This window comes from Lonchura striata, chromosome 20 (genome assembly GCF_050655825.1).
Source record: "Lonchura striata isolate lonStrDom1 chromosome 20, ASM5065582v1, whole genome shotgun sequence".
NCBI classification, from domain to species: domain Eukaryota; kingdom Metazoa; phylum Chordata; class Aves; order Passeriformes; family Estrildidae; genus Lonchura; species Lonchura striata.
Genome location: NC_140722.1, coordinates 8373283 through 8388874, shown reverse-complemented (window position 1 = coordinate 8388874; position 15592 = coordinate 8373283). Strand labels below are relative to the sequence as shown.

The window sequence follows — 15592 nt, the reverse complement described above, 5'->3', positions numbered from 1 at the left end:
ATGCAGCTGTGTGAGCTCCTGCCAGTGCTGTTCCCAGTGCCAGGGCCATTCCCAGTGCCAGGGATGTACAGTAAAGTGCCAGGGCCCCGTGTAAGCAGGACAGGATGTGGGCAGCGAGGGGTGGGAGCCCCCAGGGTTGCCCCATGTGGATGTGGCTGATGTGGGGTGATAGGGAAGCAGAACCAGCCCCAGCCCCACGAAAGAGCCCCACAGTGAGGGGTAGGGGCTGCTCCATAGCAAAGTCCCACAGGCACCTGCTTTGGTCCCAGCACCTGCTCCAGTCCCATCTCATCAGCCCACTTCAACCCCAGTCTGCCAAATCCCAGCCCCAGTCTCGGTATAAGTATCAACCCCAGTCCCAGCACCAGTCTCAGCACCAGCACAGTCCAAGTCCCTGCTCCAGTCCCATCTCAGCCAAATTCAGCCCCTGCTTCTGCCCAAGTAACAGATCATCCCATACCCAAGTCCCAGTCCTGTCCCAGTTCCGGTCCCAGTCCTGTCCCAGTCCCAGTGCCAGGCCAGCCCAGCCCGGTCCCAGCAGCCCCCAGGAGAGGCAGGAACTCACATCCCAGCTATCCTGGTGGAGTTTCCGACACAGGAAAGCGCCGCGGCGCCGAGCGGGGCAGTGGGAGCGGCCGCAGCACCGCGTCCTGCCATGGACAGCGAGGCCAAGAAGGGGAAGAAGGTGCGTGGGGCTGGGGCTGGTGTCCCGGGGGGTGGCAGGAGGGTGGGAGGGCGGGTGAGACACACAGGTTTGAGAGGCTCCGCACCCCTCCCACAGCACAGTGGGGAGAAGCGGAGCCACCCAAACAGTGCGAAGAGCCAGCAGAGAGGTGCTCAGCTGTTACCGCCCCCCCTCCCAGGGGCTGGGTGCCACGAACGCCGTGTGTGGGGGCCAGGGTTGGGTGCCCGGTGCTGACCCGTCCCCATGCCCGTTCCCCTGCCAGGGTTTCGTGTCGCCCATCAAGCGGCTGGTTTTCCCGAAGGCTGCGCGGAGGGCAGCGCTCCGCAGCAGCGTCTATCGGCGCCCGCTGCACTCCGTGCCCCTCTACCCCCCCGACTACCTGATCGACCCCCAGATCCTGCTGCATGACTACGTGGAGAAGGAGGTGAAGGTAAAGGGATCCCCAAAAACGCCCGGGGTCATTGCTTGCTTGAAGTGGGGTAATGAGGCCACCACACCATGCTGAGAGCCACACACAGAGTGGCCAGAAGGGTCCGAGTCTCTCCCTGCCCAGGCAAACACCCAGAGAGGAGGAGGGTGTGCTGGCGGTGCAGGGAGGACCCTCTAACTGCGGGGTGTCCCTGAACCCCAGGGAGATGTGTCCTGACCTTGGGGCCATGGTGGGGAGAGGGGGAGGGTGCATGCCCCAACTTCCCCAAGCTGCCCTGGGCTTTTCCCTCCCCAGTTTTTAGGTCATCTGACATGGGTGACATCGTCCCTGAACCCCTCCAGCCGGGATGAGGTGCTGCAGCTGCTGGACACGGCCAGGGTAAAAGGGGTCCCCACTCCCCAGAGGGTGGGCACCGGGTACCCCACACTGCCGGGTGCCCCACGCACACCCCCGCACTCTGTCCATGCAGCAGCTGAAGGAGCTGCCGCTGCAGACGACGCCAGAGCAGGACAGCATCCTCAGCCTCTCTGCGCGCTGCCTCCTGCTCACCTGGCGCGACAACGAGGAGCTGATCCTGCGAATCCCCACACACGAGATCGCAGCGGCCTCCTACCTGCGCGACGATGCCCTGCACCTCCTCATCCTTAAAACCGGTGCGGGGGTCGGGCCGGGGGCCACCAGCCGAGGCACAGCCGGCCCCGAGTGGCTGTGAGGGGCTGGAGCACTGCGGGTGATGGGTGTCAGAGTCTACAGGGCGGCAAAATCCCGCGTTGTCCCTGTCTTGGTGTGTGTGTCCCATCCTCTCCTACAGAGTCCCGGAGGGGTGTCCCCAACCCACTGGGCCTCCCACATTCCCATCCCACACCCCCATCCCTCTGCATCTCATTGGGCTGGAGGGACAGGGAGGCCAGGGCAGGGGCTGGGGAGGGACCAGGCAGGGTGGGCAGCGCAGCCCCCGCCCTGACGCGCTGCCTGTCCCCGTCCCCTCAGGCCTGGGAGTGGACCCGGTCCCCGCCGGGGCGCACCCCGAGGCAGCCCCGGCCGGCTTGCCGGAGGCGTTTCCCGCAGAGAAGCGTGCGGGGGGCTCGTGGCCGGAGGGGCGGCTCGGGGGCCCGATGGAGCGGCGGCACACGATCTGCAGCCTGGACTGGCGGGCGGCGCGGGGCGGGCAGGAGGGCCGGCAGGGCGGCAGCCTGGAGCGGCGGCGGGGCGGCAGCTGGGAGCGGCGGCAGCGCGGGCGGCCCTCGGGCAGCTGGGAGCGGCGGCAGCCGTGCGGCGGCAGCTGGGAGCGGCGGCGGGCCGGCACCGCCGGCGGCAGCTGGGAGCGCGGCACCGGCTTCGGCAGCTGGGAGCGGCGGCACGCCGGCAGCAACCCCCTGGACCCCCAGGAGCCCTGCCCTGACGCTTACTCCAACCTCATTATCCTCGCCGTGCCCAACAGGGTGAGAGGTCCCGGCGTGTGCCACCCGCCCGCCGGCCGCTCGCCCGCCCACCGGCACTGACTGGCCGCGTCCCTTCCCGCTGCAGGATGCTGGGGAGGAATCCTGTGCGCTCATCTGCCAGGTGTTCCAGATCATCTACGGCGACCAGAGCATCGAGTGCGTGGACCGCGCCGGGTACCACTACACCTCCACGCCCACACGGCCCTGGCTCTCCAGCAGGAGTGAGTGGCTGCAGATAGGAGTGGGAACATCAAATGGGATGTCATGGGGATGATGGGTGGGGGTACATGGACACATCGTGGGGGGTTTGTCTCTGCTATGAGGTCTCAGCTCTCCCTCCCCAGGCGAGAGCTGCCGCACAGATGGGACATACGGCTACGATGCTGACTACAGCTGCTGCAGCTCTTTGTGAGTCTGGCTCCCCTGGAGTGTCCTTGGACTGGGGTGGGCTCCACTGAACCGGTGTGGGATCCCCCTGCCCCTGGGTGGGTACCCCTGCTCTTGGCTAGGTGCCAGTCCCCACTGCAGTGATGCCCCAGCCCTACCTGATGGTGGGTGCTGTGCAGTGGGTGGGGGGCAGCAGAGCACATGAGGGGTGCAGGGACCCACTCATCCGTGTCCTCCCACAGCAATGGCTCCCACGAGACCTTTGAAGCGTATTATAGTGGCACCTCCTCGCCCTCCTTCCACCGCTCCCACCACAGCCTGGCCACTGCCTGCAGTGGCAGTGACCAGAGTGGCACAGGACTGGAGCAGCTGCAGGACTACATGGTGACGGTGAGGGCACAGGGATGGGCACAGGGACAAGCAGCAGGAAAGCAGTGCCAGCAGCTGGGGCAGGGGCAGGAGGCAGGTGTGGGCTCCCTGTGCCAGAAAGCAGCAGCAGAACACAGGGCAGGGGGCTGGGGGCTGTGTGCAGCTGGTGTCCCAAAGCCCAAACCTGTCCCTGTGTCACCACAGCTGCGCAACAAGTTGTCACCACAGGAGATCCAGCAGTTTGCCATCCTGCTCCGCGAGTACCGTCTGGGCACGCCGGTGCAGGAATACTGCACGGAGCTCCTGCGCCTCTACGGGGACCGCAGGAAGTTCCTCCTCCTGGGTGAGTGTCTGCAGCCACTCTGTGTCACCCTGGTGATGTCTGTGCATCCCTTGGGGCCATGAGGCTGGTGCTGGGTGTGCTTCAGGGGATGTCAGGACCCTGTTGCTTGCTGGGGCAGGATGGGACAAACCAGTAGGGCTGGCCTTGCACCCCAGTACTGCCCAGCTGGGCAGCCTCCCGAGGCTTACGGTGCCTATGACAGGAATGAGGCCCTTCATCCCTGACCAAGACATCGGGTACTTTGAGACCTTCCTGGAGAGCATCGGGATCCGGGAGGGTGGGATCCTCACCGACAGCTTCGGCCGCATCAAGCGCAGCATGAGCAACACGTCGGCCTCGGCCGTGCGCAGCTACGACAGCTGGTCCCTGCGCTCCGAGTCCGAGTCCTTCAACCGCATGATCACGGACATCACCCACGACATCGAGGCGCTGGCACGCGATGAGGAAGAGGAGGAGGAGGAAGAGGACAACTACCTGTGAGCCAGTGCCAAAACCCAGCTCGTTGGTGTGGTGCTGCACCTCCAGGACCAGACTCAGCAGGTGCCCAGCTCTGCCCCAGAACCAGGGGGGGTGAATTTGTCACCATGGGAGGGGACAGGCCTCTGCACTGCCCTGCCAGCTATTGTCAAGGCTGTTGGAATCACAGGGTAGCCATGGCTGTGGGAGAGACACATGTGCTGTAATTTCTGCAAATTTCAATTAAATGCTGGGACTGGGAGTGGAGCAGAGCAGTTTCTTCTGCAGCGGTTGCTGCAGTATGGGGGTGAGCTGGGGCAGGGGACTGCTGGGCTGGGCTGGGCTGGGCTGGGCTGAGCACCTGCCCACTCCAGTGTCACCTGGAGGTCACCACCATGTCAGGGTGCTGTTCCTGGCTGGCTCCAGGGGATGCTCAGAGCAATGGAGGGGGTCAGCGGGAATGTGCTGCGAGAGGAAAGGGCTGGTGGCTGCAGCTGGCCCTCTGCTGCCTGCGAGGCCTGTGCGAGACTCGTCCGGCAGCGGGCTGCGGGTGTTTCACAAAAGGAAGTTCCTGCCCCGGACCAGCTTCCTGCAGTCCCGCCCTGCAGCCCCTCCGCCGCCGAGGGACGGGGCCGTGCTCCCCGGCCCCCGGTGGACCTCAGCTGATGTTCCCTGGCCACCGTCCCCGAGCCGATTCCCCCTGGCCACTGTACCCCAATATCCCACGGCTGCTGGCCCGTGGCTGATGGCCCCGAGCCAACATTCCCTGGCCCAATGTCCCTTGGTGGGGACCGGGGTTCGGCGCTGCAGCTCCAGGGCGCTCTGTGGGCAGCAGACGCTGGGGTTATCGGAGCAATTTATTTTTTCTACCAAAAAAAATTTACATATGCAAACCCTCCTGGGGTGGGACGCTCTCCCACCCCGGCTGCTTCCTCTGAACGCGAGCAGCCCATGGTCAGGGTCACACAGAGCCGTGGGTCCCCTTGCTGATGCTGCCTCCATCCCGAATTCAGGGGTTGTCCGGGCAATCCAGGAGAAAAGCTGGAACATGCCGGGCTGGGTAGGAGCTTTGGCACGGGAATACCAGGGCCAGCAGGGACACCACAAAGCGCAGGGACACCCGGACCTCTCTGAGCTGTGCTTCACAAAGCCAGTCCCATGCACCCCAGTGTGTCCTGGATGCCCTCATGTCCTGCACCCCACCACGGATGCTCAGGGCTTTCTTTTCTCCTTCTTGGGACAGAAAACCGGGCTGACTCCGGGTCCTGTGCTCCCCCCGTGCCCCCCGCTCTCCGTGACCCTGCACCAGGCGGGGAAACATCCTAGGGGCTGCTCTGGGGAGCGGGACCCAAACTCGTCCGGTGTCCCGGGGACGGCGGATGGACAGACGGGCTCTGGCACCCCTCGGGGGTCCCTAAAGGCAATGGGGTCACCCAAAGCTGGGATGTCCTTGCTGGTGCGATTTGTGGGATGCTGATCCCCGTTCCCAGCGCCGCAGAGGAGGCACCGGCCGCACCCTCCCAGTCGGAGTCGGGGGCGGGGCCGCACCGGGAGGGGCGGGGCCGCACCGGGAGGGGCGGGGCCGCACCGGGAGGGGCGGGGCCGCACCGGGAGGGGCGGGGCCGCACCGGGAGGGGCGGGGCCGCACCGGGAGGGGCGGGGCCGCACCGGGAGGGGCGGGGCCGCACCGGGCGGGCGGCGGGAGAGCACCGGGCAGAGCGGAGCGGCAGCGGCAGCCGGGGCTCCGCGACGGGACTGGCAGCGGGACCGGCCACGGGGACGTGCCTCGGGGCGCAGCGAAGGTGAGAAGGGTCGGAGCCGTGCGCGGAGCTCCGAGGGCGGCGAGGGAGCCCCGCCGCCAGTCCCGGGCAGCCCGGAAGGTCCGACCCCCCCCGGGCCGGTCGCGGTCAGAGCGGCGGACCCCGGGTGCCCGGGATGAGGCGATGGCCGGGAATCTCACGGGTCCCGGTGCAGCCCCGGTTGGACACAGTGTAGCTCCGACGAGGGGTCCCTGCCGGTGGCTTTGCAGGGGCTGTCGGGGACCGAAGGCACGGGCAAGGGCAGCAAGGGCAGGGGGCTGCGGGCATCCTTGCTCTGGGAACGAAGGGCATCCTCATCCAACCTGGTCCTCATGGCTGGGGACAGCGCATGAGCCTTGGGACCTGGTTCTCCAGGGTGGGACACATCAGGAATGCCAGCTATGCCACAGGAGCCAGTGGGAATGACCCTTGGACTGCCCCGGGTGATTGTGCTCTGTAGGGCTGGATGCGCTGAGGCGGTGTGGGACGGGAACAGCAAATACCTGCAGTGGTGATGGTGTGAGCCATGTCTGAGTTTAAGCTGGGCCCCAGTGCGTTTGCCAGGATGGATCTGGCACAGTCCCCAGGCTGTGCCCAGTGAGGGAGATGAGCTGTCGTGGCTGCTCCTGCTCTGCCCTTGGGAGCAAGGCTGGCCCAGGCTTTGGAAAGACCAGGAGTGACCATGGTGTGTTATGTGACAGTGATGTTCCTCAAGAGCTGTGCTATGCACATCGAGGGTTCAGCCCTGAGCTTCCTCCTTCACTGTGACCACCAGCACCTTCTGCTTTCTCTGCACCCAGGTCCCCCTGGCCAAGGGAAGTACATTTGCAAGGGGTTTACCACTCTTGCTGCTTCTTGCAGCTTTTTTTTCCACTGAATTTCTTGGGGTGCTGGAGAAAGTTGAGCATTTGTCATTGCCCCGGACTGGATGTTTGGGGCAGCTCCCACCCAGCAGAGATCAGGGGAGCACAGTGTGGAGTGGTGGCCTGTGGTGGTGGTGGGGGCCATGGGCACCAGGGGTGCTCTGTGGGGACCCCCAAGCTGCAGCAAAGCTCACCAGGATCAGGGCCCCTCTTTGCAGAAGATTCTGAGTGTGACTCTCTGCTGCCATGGTGCCCAGTGCCTGCACCTTGTCCTGCATCCCACAAGGGCAGGGAAGCTGCTCCGTGGCTGCTGCTGGTGTCTCCCCAAACTTTACCTGCTATGACATCTCCAGGAGATCCTTTTTCCTCTGGAGTGTCCCTGGGCACCCCAGTACCCTGAAGCTTGGGAGGAGCAAAGTTTCTCTGTCCCAGCAGAGCACTGGGTTGGGCTCTGGGGCCCTGTGCTGGGTGGGAGCTGATGGGAACAGGGCTGGACTGGGGTTGGAGTGGGGCTTTCACCTCTGTTGCAATGGCCTCACTTCCCCTTCCTTGGCAGCAGCATGGGTTGTGTGAAGTCAAAGAAAGCCGGTGTCCAAGAGAAGATGATAAAAACTGATCCTGGTCCTGATCCTGGCCCCACCATCCAGCAGGGCCACTATGTGAGGGACCCCACAGCCACCAACAAGCGGGTGAGTGATGAGAGATTTCAGGGCTGAGCTGTCACAGGGGGTTCAGCCCCTCTTCTCAGCAGTGCCGCCAACGCTGAGAGTGGAGCCGGCTGAGGGCATTGGCAGTGCCCATGCCCCGGGACAGGGACTTGGCTATTGGGTGGGAGCCCAGGCCACACTGAGACAAAGCACAGAGTGGACCTGATGGGAATGCAGGAATTATGGAGAAAGAGAGAGAAAAATGAAGGTGTTGGGAGGGGGTGGAGATGCTGGTGCTGGCTGGGTTGTCGTGTCAGGTGGTGCTGGTGCTGCCCCTCGGGTGCCCTCCTGCTCCTGCCATTGCTGTTGGGGCCAAGACCCACCATGGGAAACGGGTCTCTGCCACCTGTGATGTCACTCTGTGGTCTTGTTGCACTTTCCAGAACAATCATGTCCCCAGCATGGCTGTGTCCCTGCCTGAGGCTGGTAGGTACAAAGGGGCTGCAAGTGGGTGCAGGGGGTTGGAGTGTGTGGGGGCAGTGTGGCCCAATCCTCTCTGAGCTAGGGTGAACATCTTGGAGGGATGGGAGCTCAGGGTTTCCCTGAAGGGCCAGATGTGACATGATGAAGATGGAGGTGCTGGGTGCTGTAGGGGTCCTGGCAATGTCCTGGCCAGTGTTCATGGCAGGAGTGGCCAGGCACCCCATCCCAGCATGGGGAGGGGTGCCCAGGGACCTCCCTTGCTGCAGGCCTGGGGGACAGCGTGGTGCTGGCACTCTACGACTACGAGGCGATGAACGCTGGGGACCTCAGCTTCCAGAAGGGGGAGAGGATGAAGATCCTGGAGAAGTAAGTGCTGCTGGCAGCCTCCTGTCCACAGTCTCCTGATGGCTTGTGTGGCCCTGTTGGGATTTTTTTCTGGAATTTGCCCTGGAGGAGCACCCTGCTGGTGCCCAGGTCCAGGTGCCAGGAGCCAGCCCAATGCCACTTCTGTCATAGGTCAGGGGAATGGTGGCAAGCACGGTCGCTGGTGACAGGATGTGAAGGCTTCATCCCAAGCAACTACGTTGCCCAAGAAAACTCGCTGGAGACAGAGGAGTGAGTCCATCCCTGCATGCCAGATCCTGGCTCCATGCTGTCCCACACTTCCCCACTGCCGCTGTTCCCGCTCCTGCCTCATGTCCTGCCCCCAGCCCTGACCCACTCCAGCATTCCTTGGATCATTTGGTTCTGCTGCAGGTGGTTTTTCAAGGACATCAGCCGGAAGGACGCGGAGCGGCAGCTCCTTGGCCCTGGGAACATGATTGGGTCCTTCATGATAAGGGACAGCGAGACAACGAAAGGTGTGGAGAGGTGTCCATAGCACAGTGGTGGGGAACAGCTGCCCAAAGGGCTTCCCTCATCCACCTTGGCCTGGAAGAGGAGCTCCTTCCCCAGCCCTGGGGATCTTCTGTGCTGCAGGGAGGGACTGGGAGGCCCATGCCCTGGCTGGAAGTGCCCCTGCCATAGCCTGTGGCACTGCCACATGTCTGAATCCCACGGCAGGGACAGGGGGATGTGTCCCTTTGAGGCTGCTTTGGGTGTTTGGTGGCTGAAGGGGTGGTGGCAGCAGCGTGGGATGGGTGCTGCTGGCTCTGCTGGGCGATGGCTCTGTGCGTGCCAGGATGGCCAGGTGCAGCAGGAATGTGCTCCCGTGGGAGATGCCAGCTCAGCCCTCCCTGCCCAGGCTCTTACTCGCTCTCGGTGCGGGACGGGGACGAGCTGCGGGGCGGGGCAGTGAAGCACTACAAGATCCGCACTCTGGACAGCGGTGGCTTCTACATCTCCCCACGGAACAACTTCAACACGCTGCAGGAGCTGGTCCAGCACTACAAAGGTGAGCCCTGGGGTGCTTGGCCGCCCTTCCCAAATGGAGCTTTGTCCCTGAGCCAAGCAGTCAGGCAGCTGGGGGTGTGCAGAGGCTGAGGGGCTCCTGCCCATCACCCCTGGGCTCCTGCTGCGGCTCTGACTGCAACATGCAGTGACTTCCAGACCTCCCCCTATTGCCATGGCTGGCCTGCTGGCTGTCACAGCTGTGGTGCTGGTGTCCTTGAACGCCCATGGTGGCCAGAAGTCCCCCGTGAAGCACAGTGTGGCCAGTGAGACAGGCTGGCTGATGGCCCTGGATGCTCTCCTCAGGTCAGAGTGATGGGCTGTGCCAGAAGCTCACCCACCCCTGCCGTGTACCCAAACCAGAGAAGCCCTGGGAGAAAGATGCCTGGGAGATCCCTCGGGAGTCACTGAGTCTGGAGAGGAAGCTGGGAGCCGGGCAGTTCGGAGAAGTGTGGATGGGTGAGAGAGAGGGGGAGGTGGCAGGGAGGATGATGAAGGTGACGGTGGAGGAGGAAGGGTGAGGGATGTGTGAGAAGGCAGAGGGATGGTGGGGTGGGAAAGACAAGGAGGGAGAGAAGCAGAGGGACATGGAAGTGACCCTGCCTTAATGCAGGGGCTGGTTGGGGCTGGGCAGGTGGGGACAGCCTTGGGCTGTGTGTGGCCTCCAACCTTCCCACAGCAGCTGTGTCTGCAGGGCTGGGACTTTGGCTCCAAAGCTCAGTGCTCGCAGGGCAGGGTGGGAATGATCTGTTGTGGCACCCCCAGCTACCTACAACAAGCACACCAAGGTGGCGGTGAAGACGATGAAGCCGGGCAGCATGTCCGTGGAAGCCTTCCTGGAGGAGGCAAACCTGATGAAGACACTGCAGCACGACAAGCTGGTGAAGCTGCACGCCGTGGTCACCAGGGAGGAGCCCATCTTCATCATCACTGAATTCATGGAGAAAGGTGCAATCCGCATCCCTGAGTGATGTCTGTGGCCAGGCCAACTGGCAGCACTCAGGTTCTCTGGGCTGGTGCAGGATCAATCCCCCAGGCTCAGCTGTGGGCTCTGAACCAGCTCCCAGGACTCTGGGAACAGTTCTGGCTCCTACCACAGCGTGCCAGTGCTCTGGGTCTGGGTGTTGGGAGAGGGGATGTGGTGACAGCACTGGGAGAGGAGGGACACCTAAGAGGGGACAAATGAGTACAGGCACTCTGCAAGGCAGGAGGGAGCCTGCAGAGGTGTTCCCTCATGGACTATCCATGGGAGTGGGATGGGGGATCAGGTGTGTTTCCAGAGTCCTCTTGTCCTGCTTGGCTCCTCAGGACCCTGTGCCACCCTAAGGGTGGGTGCAGGCTCCAGCTAAACCAACAGCCCTGGCACCATTCCCTGTCTGCAGGGAGCTTACTGGATTTCCTGAAGAGTGATGAGGGGAACAAGCTGCTGCTCCCAAAGCTGATTGACTTCTCTGCCCAGGTGAGGAAGGAGCAGACATTCCCCAGCTCCCAGTGCCCCTTTTCCCCCTGAAAAGGGTGAGTGAGGAGCCTGGGAACTTACCTGGGGCTTGTGCAGCATCAGCCAGGAGCCTGGACTGAGCAGTGCTGGGGGTGCAGTGAGGTTTTCCTGTGGGCAGCCGCTGCCTGCTCACCATCCTCATCCCGCTGACCTCGCAGGAGCAGGGGCGTGTGAAAGGAGAAGTGGCAGCTTCCCCCTCACCACACCAATATCTGCAGCACTCAGCTAGCCCACCTGCACCTGAGCAGTGCACAGCAGAGCTGCACAGATCCTGGAGAGGATTGGCTATTGACTTCTATGTGTGCCATGGTTCCTGTAGCCCTCACAGCCCGTGGGGTGACTGTGCTTTGAGGAGAAAGTGAGGAAGAGGATGGGGCTTGTTTCCACAGCTCACATTTGCACAGTCCCTTCTCTGGAACGTGCCAGTGCTGGTTGGTGTGGCCCAGCCAAGCCTAAGGCAATGTTATCAATTTCTATAATTGATAACTATTGATACTGCTAACTATAATTTCTAATTTGCTGCTGCTGTGACAGTTACCTACAAACCTTACCTGCAAACTTGGCCAAAGCCCCACAAACCCAGCATGGCCACACACCCACCCCATCCCACCCCCCCAGCACTGCTTCAGGACAGTGCCACGGTGGTGTGAAGCTCTGTGGGTTTAACAGGAATCCTGCAGCATGATCCTGTGTGCTGCCAATACCCGAGAGGCTGAGCCAGGCACAGTTCCCGGTCTCCTGGAGAGAGCACAGCAGGCTGTGTGGCCCCAGGGGAATGCCTACGGGAGGGCTGTGGTTCAGTAAAGTCACCAGAGGGCTGTCATGGGCAGGGGAAGGCAGCTGGAGAGGCAGGAGGACTCAGAGATCATTATTTCTGAGCTGACTTTGAGTACAGCAGAAGGGTTGCTGAGCACCTCACTCTATGTGCAACCATTTGCACAACCATTGAGTCCCTGCTGCCTCTCCAGTGCCCCTGGGTGAGGACTGAACCCAGGGACCCTTTGTGCTGAGCTCAAATATTTCACAGAGGCACCTGAGCAATTGGAAAGCCAGGATGGGAGCCCTGTGGGCTTAGACCAGGTCACTGTCTGCTGGAGCTGGCTGTGCTGGGGTCTGTGGATCAGCTGTGCCCTCCTGCACCATCTGTTCTCAGCAAGCTGGCTCGTGCCAACCCCAGCTCGGCCCAGGGCTCTGAGGGGCTGCTCGGAGAAGCTCAGGGGAGCAAAGGCTGAAGGGCTGTCACGGGCAGGCAGCAGCCTGGCCCTGTGCTGGGGCTGAGTCACTGCGGGCAGAAATGCATCTGCAGGCATGGAAATGATCCTTCCGCTCTTGCGCTGCCTGGTTACTTCTGTATTTAGTGGGGAGAGCTCTGTGAGAGCTGCACCTCACCCAGGCCAGCTTGTGTGGGTGTGATAAGGAGGGGAGGGTTTCCTCTCTGGCTGCTCCAGCCCCTTCACATTCTGGATTCTGGTTTGGGGTTTGGATGTGCACACACTGAGTCACCTCTGCCTGATCAGGGCTGAGACCTGCACACACAGTACTGAGTGCAGACTTCAGAAGGCAGAAGGTGAGGGGGATTGTCAGGGGCCATCCTGTCCACAGGCAGAGATGACTCTTCAAAAACTAGTCTGGAAGAACTCAGGCATCTTCCCCTATGCTTTTCTGCCCTGGCTAAGGAAGCTCTGGAATGCTGACTTTCACTGCAGCAATTAGTGAGCCATTGTGGGTGTATTGGAGACCCACATTATATCTTTCCTGAGCAAAGAATTATTTGCTCCTCCTCCACATCCTCATGGCTGTGGATGAAGCACTTACACCTTGCCCTGCAAACACTCACAGGCACTCTCTGGTGATCACATGAGCTCCTCAGCTGTCAATTCTCACAGATTTTCTCACACAGCAGCTTAAAGATGTCATGCTGGGCTGGTCACCCAAACCCCAACCTCTTCTGCAAGGGATTCCCTGCTCTGAGAGCAGTTTCCATGCAGGAAAGTCACAGAATGGTTTGGGCTGGAAGGAGCCTTAAAGCTCATCTCATTCCAACTCCTTGCCATGGGCAGGAACACTTTCTACTAGACCAGGTTGCTCCATGCCCTGTCCAGCCTGACCTTGAACACTTCCAGGGATGGATATCCATCTTCTGCTGTGGCTCAGCCTCCTTTCACCATTTTCTGAGCGCTGGCCAGAAGCAGTTGACTTCTTTGGTGCTGAGGGGGTGTGTGTTATTTCAAGCAGCCTGTTTGCATTTACTTTTTTCCCCTGTGACAGATTGCAGAAGGAATGGCTTTTATTGAGAAGAGGAACTACATCCACAGAGACCTGAGAGCTGCCAACATCCTGGTGTCAGCAGCACTGGTGTGCAAGATTGCAGACTTTGGGCTGGCCAGGGTGATCGAGGACACCGAGTACACGGCCCGGGAAGGTGCTGGGGGCAAAAGGTTGGGGGGTTCCCCTAGAGCCACTTGCCACCTTGGTGGTCCCAGCCCTGGGAGGGATGTGCTGGGTACATGGGCAGAGGGAAGCTCCTCTCATTTGCATCACTTCATTTGTTCCTCTTCTGCTTGTTTCTTGTTCCCCGTATTTCACCACCCATTTCTCAGCAGTTGGGGTTGAGCTCATGTTTCCCATTGGATGTCTTTGTCCAGGTGCCAAGTTTCCCATTAAATGGACTGCACCTGAAGCCATCAACTACGGATCTTTCACTATAAAATCGGATGTCTGGTCCTTTGGGATCCTCCTGACTGAGATCATTACCTATGGACGCATCCCTTACCCAGGTAAGGAGGTGAAATGCCTCCTCTAATCTGGTTCCAAAAGACACATCCCACCTTTTAGGCCCCATGCATGTGATCTGAGCTTCTCCAGCTCCATGGGAAAACACTGTAAATCCTTATCATTAGGGACCATCCTGTATCTTATTAATTATTTTGGTACCTTTTCTTCAATGGGAAATTACTCTGTAAATGCTACCACAAATGGACCATGAAGGATCTGGGGTGGCACAACAGGTTGTTCTGAGGTGCTCTGCCCCCACACTGACTTGTGTTCATTGGAAGCAATGGATCATCACAGACTTAGCATTTTAATTTATACAAAGTGATTATAAACCCCATGTGACCCGGGCCACAAAACTCCATCCTACAATAACCCAGCATCTCCTTTGTCCTTATTTTCCTGACCAGGAACAGCAGTTCCCCTTCCCAGCTCCTCTAACCCCTTTTCCCTTCCTGGAAACACTGCCCAAATGGAGAGAAGTTTTGGGTTTGGGGATTTTATGACTTTTAAAGACAGCGGGTGATGTTCAGCTGTCCCACCCTGTCTCCCCAGGGATGTCGAGTGTGGAGGTGATCAGGGCGCTGGAGCACGGATACCGGATGCCACGCACGGACAACTGCCCTGAGGAGCTGTACGACATCATGATGAGGTGCTGGAAGATCAAACCCGAGGATCGCCCCACTTTTGAGTACATACAAAGTGTTTTGGAGGATTTCTTCACTGCCACAGAGAGCCAGTACCAGCAGCAGCCATAGCACGGGATGCTCGGGGTGGACATTGCCAGCTCTTCCCTGTCTCACCTGTGCCCTGTGTCCTCTGCCAGCCTGGCCCAGGTACCACAGCCCTGCTGGAGTGGCTGGGCTGGAGGAAGCACACGATGGAGGGAGAAGAGATTTGGCCATACCTTGTGCCTTTCCCAGGAGCTTGATTGTCCGTGGGGCAGTGGCTTCAGGAAGTGCTGGCTGGACAGTGGATGCTCAGGCCCCAGGAGGATGGACAGGGATGAGGCCAGGCCTGCTTTTGCTGCAAGGAAAAACCCAGATCGATATTTTTTTTAATCCTTCTGAGATCTTATCACATCATTCTGCAGAAGTGCCTTAGTGTGCTGGCCTTGGCAAAATGCCCTGCAGTGCCTGTCTGTGCTCTCTGTGTGATTGATCCCAGGGGATCTCCCCGGGGCACGCTGCAGTGCAGCCCGTGGGCTCATCATCAGCAGGATCCTGGGTTTGGATGTTGAGTGTCAGGGTCCCTTGATCTCCTCTCTCCCTCCTGGGTTTCCTTCCCCAGTATTTTCATGGCAGCCCCTGTGCAAAGTGCAGGTTTGGTGAGGCTGTGCCGCAGGGGCAGATGGACATAGACAGCGCTTTTCCAGTCCATCCCTGCATGGATCCCCCTCCACTTGCCTTGGGAGGAACCTCTGGAGCCCAAAGCCATGGCAAAAGGAGCCCTCTTCCCCATGTCAAAGCTTACAGGCAACATTTGTTGTCTGCTGGGGCATTTGCAGTGTCAGCAAGGGCCAGGTGCTCCCTGCACTCTCACTTGATCTTATTGTTTATTTTTAGTATTTCATGAGGTTACTTGGGGAAAAGGAATAAACAATATTTTTTTAAGATAGCCGTGTACAGCAGGGAGACTGGTACCTGTGATTATTTTTGATACCAAGAGGCAAATGCCTTCGCTTCTGCTTTGGGATATTTTTTAATTTTTTTTTTTCTTTTTTGTAATCAATAAAGTATTTATCAACCTTTCCTCTCCGGGCCGTTCCTGCTGCTCCGCAGCCCGGCCGGGGGAGACGAGGATCAGTTGAGGTCCGGGGGCTCCAGAGCCGCGCAGACCCGCAGCGCCCTCTGAGCACGCCCCGGGCCGCAGGGACCGGGAGTTCCGGGACGGTCCGGGAGTTCCGGGACGGTCCGGGAGCTTCAGGACGGTCCGGGCGCCTCTCGGCCCCGCCGCCTCGTGCCCTCACCAAACATGGCGGCCGCAGCGTCGCGCCCGCTGTCCATGCAAAGGCCGCTGCCCTCAGCAA

The 15592-nt window shown here is 60.6% G+C and overlaps 2 protein-coding genes and 1 long non-coding RNA gene across 5 annotated transcripts; 2 read left to right on the top strand and 1 right to left on the bottom strand.

The window, feature by feature from the left end:
- Positions 1 to 542: 542 nt before the first annotated feature.
- CCM2L (CCM2 like scaffold protein) lies at positions 543 to 4373 on the top strand. The gene is made up of 10 exons (XM_021527438.3): positions 543 to 685; positions 948 to 1115; positions 1410 to 1493; positions 1585 to 1768; positions 2106 to 2557; positions 2643 to 2778; positions 2902 to 2965; positions 3187 to 3334; positions 3518 to 3656; positions 3859 to 4373. The coding sequence occupies exons 1-10, from the start codon at positions 656 to 658 to the stop codon at positions 4134 to 4136; spliced, it is 1683 nt and encodes a 560-aa protein (XP_021383113.1). The 5' UTR covers positions 543 to 655; the 3' UTR covers positions 4137 to 4373.
- Positions 4374 to 5804: 1431 nt separating this feature from the next.
- On the top strand, positions 5805 to 14321 carry HCK (HCK proto-oncogene, Src family tyrosine kinase). Of its 3 annotated transcripts, none has more exons than XM_031506506.3 (13): positions 5805 to 5914; positions 7331 to 7463; positions 7865 to 7907; positions 8171 to 8270; positions 8421 to 8519; positions 8661 to 8764; positions 9148 to 9297; positions 9600 to 9752; positions 10059 to 10241; positions 10676 to 10752; positions 13060 to 13213; positions 13437 to 13568; positions 14119 to 14321. In XM_031506506.3, exons 2-13 carry the CDS (start codon positions 7335 to 7337, stop codon positions 14319 to 14321), a joined length of 1527 nt encoding a protein of 508 aa, XP_031362366.2. In that variant the 5' UTR covers positions 5805 to 5914; positions 7331 to 7334. The 3 variants fall into 3 exon arrangements, 2 of the variants coding, with proteins under 2 accessions (XP_031362366.2, XP_085414273.1); XM_085558147.1 differs by having other exon boundaries at positions 5809 to 5914; positions 7334 to 7463; XR_014949657.1 differs by lacking the exon at positions 5805 to 5914 and having other exon boundaries at positions 7185 to 7463; positions 13060 to 13229; positions 14119 to 14256.
- LOC146765725 (uncharacterized) lies at positions 13855 to 15530 on the bottom strand. Its single transcript, XR_014949665.1, has 2 exons — positions 15311 to 15530; positions 13855 to 14589 (listed from the first exon to the last, which is right to left on the bottom strand). It is a non-coding gene; the product is annotated as an uncharacterized LOC146765725 (long non-coding RNA).
- Between the last annotated feature and the right edge of the window lie 62 nt (positions 15531 to 15592).

Coding starts and splice junctions, on each gene's coding strand:
- CCM2L (XM_021527438.3), top strand. CDS start 656: ATGGACAGCGAGGCCAAGAAGGGGAAGAAG. Junction 686..947: donor AGGCCAAGAAGGGGAAGAAG/GTGCGTGGGGCT, acceptor TTCCCCTGCCAG/GGTTTCGTGTCGCCCATCAA. Junction 1,116..1,409: donor ACGTGGAGAAGGAGGTGAAG/GTAAAGGGATCC, acceptor TTCCCTCCCCAG/TTTTTAGGTCATCTGACATG.
- HCK (XM_031506506.3), top strand. CDS start 7,335: ATGGGTTGTGTGAAGTCAAAGAAAGCCGGTGTCCAAGAGAAGATGATA. Junction 9,753..10,058: donor GTTCGGAGAAGTGTGGATGG/GTGAGAGAGAGG, acceptor TGGCACCCCCAG/CTACCTACAACAAGCACACC. Junction 10,753..13,059: donor TGATTGACTTCTCTGCCCAG/GTGAGGAAGGAG, acceptor CCCCTGTGACAG/ATTGCAGAAGGAATGGCTTT.